The sequence below is a fragment of the Oncorhynchus mykiss genome, chromosome 5, assembly GCF_013265735.2.
Source record: "Oncorhynchus mykiss isolate Arlee chromosome 5, USDA_OmykA_1.1, whole genome shotgun sequence".
NCBI lineage: Eukaryota > Metazoa > Chordata > Actinopteri > Salmoniformes > Salmonidae > Oncorhynchus > Oncorhynchus mykiss.
In genome coordinates this window covers 90263665-90273894 of record NC_048569.1, presented here as the reverse complement: position 1 = coordinate 90273894, position 10230 = coordinate 90263665, and the positions used below count along the sequence as shown (strand labels likewise).

General features: G+C 40.9%; 1 protein-coding gene across 1 annotated transcript; it reads right to left on the bottom strand.

Annotated features, from left to right (window-relative positions):
* Positions 1-1685: 1685 nt before the first annotated feature.
* ptgs2b (prostaglandin-endoperoxide synthase 2b) lies at positions 1686-8325 on the bottom strand. The gene is made up of 10 exons (XM_036978743.1): positions 8259-8325; positions 7783-7899; positions 7530-7673; positions 7198-7341; positions 6437-6618; positions 6194-6277; positions 5839-6085; positions 4977-5263; positions 4603-4750; positions 1686-2907 (listed from the first exon to the last, which is right to left on the bottom strand). Exons 1-10 carry the CDS (start codon positions 8320-8322, stop codon positions 2495-2497), a joined length of 1830 nt encoding a protein of 609 aa, XP_036834638.1. The 5' UTR covers positions 8323-8325; the 3' UTR covers positions 1686-2494.
* Between the last annotated feature and the right edge of the window lie 1905 nt (positions 8326-10230).

The following is a 10230-nucleotide window of genomic DNA, read 5'->3' as shown; positions in this document are numbered from 1 at the left end:
CCAAATAGAGAAATGAAACGGCTCTCTAAGGTCAGGGCAGTGAGGAATGCAGTGATGAATGCAATGATGAACGCAGTGATTAATGCAGTGATTAATGCAGTGATTAAGACAGGGATCATCATTAGCTTAACACTATATCGCTACTTTATACAGAATATTACAGAATGGTTAGAGAAGGTCGTTGAGCCCATGTGGGTGTCATGGTTTTATGGCATATTATGAACTGGGTGGTTCGAGCCCTGAATGCTGATTGGTTAACAGCTGTGGTATATCAGAGCGTATACCACGGGTTTGACAAAACATGTATTTTTACTGCTCTGATTACGTTGGTAACCAGTTTATAATAGGGGGTTTGTGTCGTGCCTAAGAACAGCCCTTAGCTGTTATACCACGTTTACACTTAGCCATATACCACACCCTTCCGTGCTTTATTGCCTAAGTATAATCCCCAACAGAGCACTCACCGTATCTAGCATGAGCATGGACGATTGTCTCTACACAGTAAGATGTAGTGGCCCTTGCGTCCTGAGAAACTGAAACACTTTCCAGTGTGATTTAACGTATTTACTTTGTCTGCAGGCGTTGATCCATTGTAATGAAGATGCTTGAACAGAATCTCTCTCCCTTCTCCCACGCTCTCTGTAGTTGTCTGGAGCGTACTGTGCCGTTTTCCCAGCACCGTGGGTAGGACATGTGGAAACACATGGGTTAGAAACAAAAGAGTTAGAATTGGTTTTAGGGTTGTCACGCCTACGCCCGCTCGCACAAACCACCGGCCCTGGCAACCATTATTATATACACCTGCACCCCATCATTATGCACACCTGGACCTAATCAGCACCTTGATTACCTTCCCTTTATTTAGCCCTCAGTAGCCTCAGTCATCAGACAGTTTTGTTTTACGTTCTCTTGTTTTGTTAATCTGCATTTATTCATGATTAAAATCTCCTTCTGCACCCACTTCCTGACTCCTGACATATACATAACAAGGGTTAGGGTTCGTTTTAGGGTTAGGAGCTAGTCTTAGGTTTAGGGTTAGGATACGGGTTAGGTTAAGGGGAAATTGGATTTTGAATGTGTGTCCCCACAATGTTAGGATACGGGTTAGGTTAAGGGGAAATTGGATTTTGAATGTGTGTCCCCACAATGTTAGTTGTACAAGACTGTGTGTGTGTGTGTGTGTGTGTGTGTGTGTGTGTGTGTGTGTGTGTGTGTGTGTGTGTGTGTGTGTGTGTGTGTGTGTGTGTGTGTGTCAATGTACGATAAACTTCTGCGGCAGGTATGGAGGACAAAAATGGAGAGATAATTACTTGACACATTGAAAATAATTTACCCAAAAACAAGCCTACTGGAATGCTATTTGTCGCTAAACAGAGAGGACACAGTATAGTGTACACCACAGGAGGTTGGTGGTACCTTAATTGGGGAGGACGGGCCCGTTGTAATGGCTGGAGTGGAATAGTGTCAAATACATCAAACACATGTTTTGATGCCATTCCATTTGCTCCACTCCAGCCATTATTATGTGTTGTCCTCCTCTCACCAGCCTCCACTGCAGTGCACAGTGCCCTCTTAAAGAACAATACTTGAGTCAGCAGAGAATATCACAGTAATGCAGCAAGAGGACTGAATCTGAATAGGGCTGCAGGGTCATTACGTAAATGTGGAAAGATGAGGCAGTCATGTTTGTATTTCATTAGATGGTGTTTTATTAAATAAGGAGTCAGCTCAAGTATTTTAACAAAACACTAAGGAAATACTTTAAGGGTTACAGTATCATAGTACAATGACTTGTACCTATTAGCTTTAGGTACAGTATTTTACCTGCTATATTTTCGCTTGCACCGAGGAGAAAACAGTTAGGTGGAATGTAACATTGTAACATGCAGTTAGGGCGGAACGTAACGTATCAGGCTGTAAACTAAATGTGTTAAATTCAAGTATCAGTTTTAAAACAAAGTTAACTTACATACATAAACCATATTGCCAGTGCTATTTTCTGAGGTCAATAACAGAACATAATTTATTAAAGCTGGAATCCTTAATGGTGAAACAGCCACGTCCATTCACGATATTACAACAACAAAGACATTAATGCAAACAACAAACCCTTTCCCCCCCCCCCACGGACATCCGTGCACGCGTGCTGGTGCAGCCCAATATGTACCATGCTGCTGCAGCCAAATATGTACCATGCTGATCTGGACCAAAATCCTGACAATGTGGCAGCCAATGGCGCTGTTTCCCCCTGCTGCGGATTCCATCTTTAAATTAGCTCTTAGAATAAATACAACTAAAAGGATTGGTTTTCATTGAACTTACAAAAGTAATGTCAAAACAATCAGAGGCAGAAGAAAACATTTCTCAACAACATTTCTCCATAAAGATTCCAGGATGCAATAAATTAAATAAATATTCAAATAAATAAATAAAAAGTTACATTTAAAATACATTTAAAAGTTTAACTCCAGAAACTATTTCAGCTGATGTCTTATCAGAGCTCAGTGGTCCTTTCTTTCAGAAGTACTGTGGGGTTGACATCGTTGCTCCCCGACTGTGCTGTACTGGAATTGATGGTATTGGATCTATTGTCTTCTACGTCGGGCACATGAAAGGACGCCACAGGGCACGGGCCCTTGACGTTGCTGCACACTAGCCTCTGTAAGGACGCGGTGTTGATGATGTCAAAGCCGACGCTCCCGCCAAAGGTGCTGGGTTTCCAGTACTCTGGTGAGCAAATGGGGTTTCCCATCAGTCCTTTCAGGGAGTAGGGGGCACCCATCTCCACCATGGTCTCCCCAAATATGGCATTGGTTCTGGGCTTCTCCACCAGCAGACCTGGGTAGAGCTCCACAGCATCCACATGCCCATACATCTCCTCCAGCTCTGCAGCCATCTCCTTTTCTCCTGGGAAACACACAGAGAGGGAAGTGTTCTGTTAGTTACTCAACCTGGCTTCTAAAGGAAATGTTACGTTACTCTACTCAACCTGGCTTCTAAAGGAAATGTTACGTTAGTTACTCTACTCAACCTGGCTTCTAAAGGAAATGTTACGTTAGTTAATCTACTCAACCTGGCTTCTAAAGGAAATGTTACGTTAGTTACTCTACTCAACCTGGCTTCTAAAGGAAATGTTACGTTACTCTACTCAACCTGGCTTCTAAAGGAAATGTTACGTTGGTTACTCTACTCAACCTGGCTTCTAAAGGAAATGTTACGTTAGTTACTCTACTCAACCTGGCTTCTAAAGGAAATGTTACGTTAGTTACTCTACTCAACCTGGCTTCTAAAGGAAATGTTACGTTAGTTACTCTACTCAACCTGGCTTCTAAAGGAAATGTTATGTTACTCTACTCAACCTGGCTTCTAAAGGAAATGTTACGTTAGTTACCCTACTCAACCTGGCTTCTAAAGGAAATGTTACGTTAGTTACTCTACTCAACCTGGCTTCTAAAGGAAATGTTACGTTAGTTACTCTACTCAACCTGGCTTCTAAAGGAAATGTTACGTTACTCTACTCAACCTGGCTTCTAAAGGAAATGTTACGTTACTCTACTCAACCTGGCTTCTAAAGGAAATGTTACGTTACTCTACTCAACCTGGCTTCTAAAGGAAATGTTACGTTACTCTACTCAACCTGGCTTCTAAAGGAAATGTTACGTTACTCTACTCAACCTGGCTTCTAAAGGAAATGTTACGTTACTCTACTCAACCTGGCTTCTAAAGGAAATGTTACGTTAGTTACTCTACTCAACCTGGCTTCTAAAGGAAATGTTACGTTACTCTACTCAACCTGGCTTCTAAAGGAAATGTTACGTTAGTTACTCTACTCAACCTGGCTTCTAAAGGAAATGTTACGTTACTCTACTCAACCTGGCTTCTAAAGGAAATGTTACGTTATTCTACTCAACCTGGCTTCTAAAGGAAATGTTACGTTACTCTACTCAGTTTGAGAGCTGTTTCACAAGGATTTAGAGAGTACGTTTGACAGTCTGGATGCAATACAATATACATGGAAACAGACTAAATCTAAAAGTCCATCCTAACATCTCGCTTTTTTACACTGTATCTCTCACACACACAGAAACCCTTCTGGTTAATTCTCACACTTTTATTAAAGAAAATCTTCCTCTTTCTGTGAGGCAGTGCAGAGCCTGTCATCTCCACAAACACTCCTCTGTTTAGACCTGACTCTCTGCCATCACTAACTGCTTTCTGGAACGAAAGAGCACATCTGTTTGACCCACTGTAAGTTTACTCCAATATAGAACTTACATCCACAGGATCTACTAGATGTGCCCAGGCCAGTTTTATTAATATTTCAAAAAGTTTTTAAATATGTCACATTTAAAATGCAAATGTGAACTATGATATAGTATCAGTAGCAACTAGAGGCACCTTTAGTTATTAGAGTTATTTAGTACCAGTCTTAACTGGTTTTAATGATTTCCTGTCCAAACAGGATAGTAGGATGTTCCCCCTGCTACTTTGAAATGGGAATTACACAAATTCATCACTACATAATAATCTAACTCAATCTCAATGCTTACAGGGTGATCAGTGTTTCTGTTATAGCTGTGATGCTAATGGTGGTTCTCTCACCTGTGAGGTCTTCGAAGGAGGCGTATGGCTTCATGGAGAAGCGTTTCCTGTAGGCGTTGAGGGACTGGTAGCGCATCTGTCTGCTGTTCTCTATGGACTTCAGAGCCACCATCATCACTGCAGGGGGGACGTTACGACCTCCAGCAACCTGAGGACGGACGAGGGAGAGGAAGTAAGTCGACCAGCCTCAAACAACAATGAGTTTCTCTTTATTTTGAATTACTGACATTCCCTCAGGGTAAACACTGAGGTACAATAGTTGGATTAAGTTTGCTTAAAACACAATAACATGCAAATTCATCCACCCATACTTCAGCCACCTTAAGTGGCCACTCAGAGCCCACAACTTAAATCCCACACAGAGAGTCTCTCACCCGTCCAGCGATCTGCTTGGTAAAGGACGCCACCAGGTTGGAGATGCCGTGTGTGGTGACCACGGAGGTGTTGAAGACAAACTGAGGGTAGGAGTAGACCTGCTCCTGTATGTGGAAGGCATCAGGCATCAGTGGGTGCCAGTGGTACAGGGTGTTGAACTCTGACGAGATGCGGTTCTGATACTGGAAACGCTCTTTGAAGAGAAGCTCCGGGTCGAACTTCAGCTTGAAGTTGTAGCCGCTCAGGTGCTGCACGTAGTCCTCAATCACAATCTTGATGGTCTCACCTATAAGAAGGAGCAAGGGGAGGGACAATTAGTTAGAGTCTTTTGTTTCATTATATTATTTATTTCTTCACCTAGTCTTTTACAAGATAGAGCAGTTAGAAGTTATTAAAAACCTCCATAAAGTCCATTTTAAAATAATGTCTCAGTGTTATCAATTCTCACCTACCCCTATTTGTATGGTACCACTGAACTGCCGACTCATCTGGCATATTAACAATGTGACCGACCGACAACTTTAGGTAGCAGCCATTAACACTTAACTATAGAGAAGTTCATGTGAAGGAGAATACCACTCCCTGTGATCAGACCCATCCAGAGGAAGTGGGGTCATACTTCGGTTCATTAGCTCGCAATAGAGTCAAATATTGGATCTAGATGTCTCAATTTTAGAAACAAAGAACAGCTGTTTGCAAATTCAGCTAACCTACAATATTTGATGGGCACAAGTTACAATACACAATGTTAATCCAGATACTATGTAAGATCTGACCACATGAGTATAACCACAACATATAATAATGAGCAGCAAGTCCTACACCTCTTTTTTCCACATGCTGCTCGCTTAGACAACTCACCAATGAGAATGAGGCGTGATGTCTGGAAGAGCCTATCATCATCCCAGTCCGGATGGACCTCCTTCAGGACATCACAGACGCGGTTGTGTTCTCTCAGCCAGATAGTAGCGTACATCATGAGACCAGGCACCAGGCCGAACGCCTCATGGCCCACAGCAAAGCGGTGAGACTCAGGGACATGGGGAGGGTAGTGCATATCAGCCCCAACCTCTTTCACTGTAGGTGGGTACACCTCTCCATCCAGCACCTAGAGAGAGCAAAGGTGAGAGAAGAGACTGTCAGCTGGAGCTGTGACAAACAGTATAAGTTCAGTCATGTTCAAGGTGGTTTATGGTTGACAAGATCTGTTCAGTACCTGAAACTTCAGCTTGCCATCCTTGAAGAGCCGCAGTTTATGTTGCCTCTCAAGGTTTTCCCCGTAGATGTGACCAAGGTCCACCTGGAAAACAAGCATTGAAATCAGTCACATAGGCCTATATACATACGTCTTCTTTCAGTTAACTCCACCTCTCTGGGTGAAACCATGTTGTATTGTTCAGTGCGTGTCTGTTGTGTGCTGTGCTGTGTAGTTATATATACATGTATATACTCTACCCACCCCGTGGCCCTTGGCTTTAGTAAATGCCGGCCCCATCTTCTGGTCAGATTTGAAGAACTGGTGGGTGAAGTGTTGGGCGAAAAAAGCAAACATCAGGCTGGAACCCTGGGGGTCGGGGATAAATTTCCTCCTGATCAGGAGCTTCTCAGCCAGCATCTTAGCATCAGGTAGCTCTATCTTACCTGCATGGGGGAAATACAATATTTCTGTCAATTTAGAGACGCTCACTTTCAATTTGAGCTTATACTTGGAATGAATTACTAATCAATGGCTTATAGTTTGATTGTTTTTCTTTATATATCTTTCAAATGAACATTTTGCATAGAAACAACCTAACCTGATCCTATGTCCACCAAACCAAAAGCAAGCCTCTGTGAGGTAACAGTATCAAAAAGGTGTTGCCCGATATCCGCCATTGCAAAATCTCTGTGTTGAAATCAGCGAAACATCCTTTCTCATTACAAATAGTATGCTACAATCACTGTATGGGAATGCCACAAGAATGCCAGTGTCGCTCAGTGAGTATGAATTTGTGCTGTGATTTTGCCTCATAGAAAACCTCAGTGAAGCAGCCAACTCTACGCTACAAGGACTGTCAGGCATGTGCATGATGTAATGGAGGTTAGCCAAGTTTTTTTTTTTTTATCTGAGAGAACAGGTTTGGAGAGAGAGAGAGAGACACACAGAGAGAGACAGAGAGAGAGACAGAGAGAGACAGAGAGAGACAGAGAGAGACAGAGAGAGCGAGAGAGAGAGATTACCTACGACTCCCATAGGGGTTGGGCAATCCTTGGGCAGAGGAGGGAGGGTTCGTGTGTAGTAGGACAGGTTGGAGTAGGCTTCCCAGCTTTTATAATTATAGTCCGCATTGAAGGTCGGTGGACTGTCGATCAGATGAGAGCGGGCTTGAGAGAGCGAGAACAAAATGTATTAATATGAACTCAAAATAAACAGGGATTACTTTATATGTTATTGTAACCCTAATTATCAAATAGTTTTGACAATGCAAAACTTCACATCAATAGTTTTGACATTGTCAAATGGCAAGAGAGAACCGCTAATGAAGACTATGACATTATTGAACTCAACTCACATGTCAGAACATATCTCATGATAGCATCCCTGAGGAATGAAATGCTATTGATGATGTTCCAGACCCCCTTGTAGTTGGTGAGGAGGTAATGCACTGTGTTTGGGGTAGGCTTCAGAGACACTTTAATCCACGTGAAAAATTCAGCTGTCAAATCCAAATGAAAGCATATTAATTAAGTGTCTAGAGAGAAAAGATTGAGTTGTTTTTATGTTGATTTTTATACAGCTATAGGTATATATTGGATGTACGTTACGTTGTGTGCAGTTGTGGCCATAGAATCCAGTGCGTGTGCAGTCGCACTCATAGTCTTCTGAGCCCATGGCAGTACACACTCCGCGGTTCATGCATGGCTGTGAACAGCAAGGGTTGCCTGCATAGACACATTTTTGGTTAGGTTAGACTGAGTGTAATAAATTATGATCACAAAAACATGTCATTATCTGATCATTTCTATGTACATATAGACCTACATACTGTATCAAATCATTCACATAGATAGGTCTATATATCCAAATAAAGCCTAGGCTATCAAATCCAGAATATGTTGTTTTTTTATATAGCATAAAAATAAACTCATAATGCTTCGATAGCTGATTGAAAAATGGTTAGAAAGGTCAATAAACTGTTTATACACATTTTGTTATTAACACGTTGCGCATATGACATGTTCAAACGAACACATTTAAACTGCCTCAAAGTTTAATAACTTATATCGCATCATGTTCTTACCTCCTTCGCAGACAAATATTATGCCCAGAGGCAGAAATAGAAGCGCAGATATGATTCTGTTCATTCCAATGTCTTTTATCGACAGCGCAACTCTGGTTTTGTCTTCCGTTTGAGGTATCCAACTCTGAGGTTGTGAATGAACCTGTGTGCTGCGAGGACACGTTTTATAATACTTGATGTGGGCGTGAGTTTGACATACCGAGCTATGGGCTCAACTTCTGGTCTTTATCGATAGATTACGATTTAGAATTGACCCGTGGAAATATTTGTAATGGGGATTTAACACCAATTTTGGTAATAATAAACCATCTCAGTCAAACGAATATTAATTAAGCTATAGGAAATAATCAGCAATTACTCACAATTATTCATAGACCTAATGATGGGGAGGAGTGGGGTAAATTGAGACAAAGAGGTAAACTGAGCTAAGAGGGTAAATTAAGATAACCTTGATTCTAGGAAACCATACCTAAAATTAATAATTTGACCAAATATGTAGGAAAGGGTCATCATTTCATAGATTATGTGAAGGAAGAAACCACATAGAAAAAGTTGTAAGCAAGTTAGGTCCAAAAAACAAGTCAAATTCATTTATTGTGTTAGAGGTTTCCTTATAAACCAAAATAGATAATTTTAAGATTGTTCTATACATCATTTGGGGTCTCTTTATATGAGGTCCTAAACCTAGCATGAAAGTTCATCCTTGTAGCTGTGTGGGCTAAAATAGTCAAAATGTTAGCATTGGGGAAAGTTGAGCCAATGGCCTTGGGGTAAATTGAGCCAAAGGTTGAGCCAATTGAAATGTTATAGGCAAGGCATTATAGCTGGGATATGAGGGAACAACAAGGTCTGGCCTATGCTAAGAGGGTTATTAAAAGCAACTAAGTAATACTCTATTACAGACCACTGTAATGTTTACATTAATTCTGATGATTTCCAAGGATACACAACATCCTGAAATATATATAGATATATTTGTTAGAAAGAATACTATATTTCCCTTGGCAAGTTAATGCTGAATTAAAAAAAAAATGCTCAACTTACCTCACTCTCCCCTACATGGAATGATAGTAAAGGAGTATTTGATTTAATTGATTTCCTATTGATTTCCACACATTTTTTGCAATTGAGATTACAGAATAAATATATATATTACAGTAATGTGACTGCTGAATTCCGCCCAATTAATGTTATTTAATTGTTTTATGTATTATGTTGCTCATGCTAATCTTACTTTCAATATCTGAATCTCAATTCGAATAATTTTATTTGTCAACGAATAATGTCCACTTAATTTATAGGCTCCTCATATTGTCAGACTTTTCAAGTCAATCTTGGTATGGGTGCTTGGGGGGAAAATGTAATTCACACGTTGTAGGCCTAATGTCGGCCCCCGACTCTAAATACTATTTTGCAGACCACCAGCCAACATCTACATCGCAACATCAACATCACAACATCAACTAGCAAATAACCAGTAAACAACCAGTCTTTGCGCGACCTCGCGTGGCGATATATTACTTGCAGTGATCATACAAGAGTGGGTTGGTATCAGAGAGTCTACGGAAACTGTATTACCGTTCTCTTAGCAGCAGGAAATGATGATGGCAGAACCAACGCTGTGTTGCAACCACAGCATTGCAACCACTTTGGAAAAAAATGATGCCTCATTTGAGGTACTTTTATTGTTAATATTTATTTATTTATACCAGCAGTTCTCTTGAAAGAATACACAAATACGGGTATGTTGGAAGCTATTGTGTTTATTTGAAGAAATACACTTTTAATTACACATTAATATATGTTGTTGGAATTACTCAAAAGAGTCTGTAGAATTTAAATCTGGTCTCTTGTGCTGGGCAATTGTTTTAACACGGAGTTGCTGGTGACTCCTTAAGGCGGGCTTCCCAGCCAAAACAGTGTGATAGAGTTCGTGCATATATTATAATGACAGTTTGGGTCGTTTTTGTTC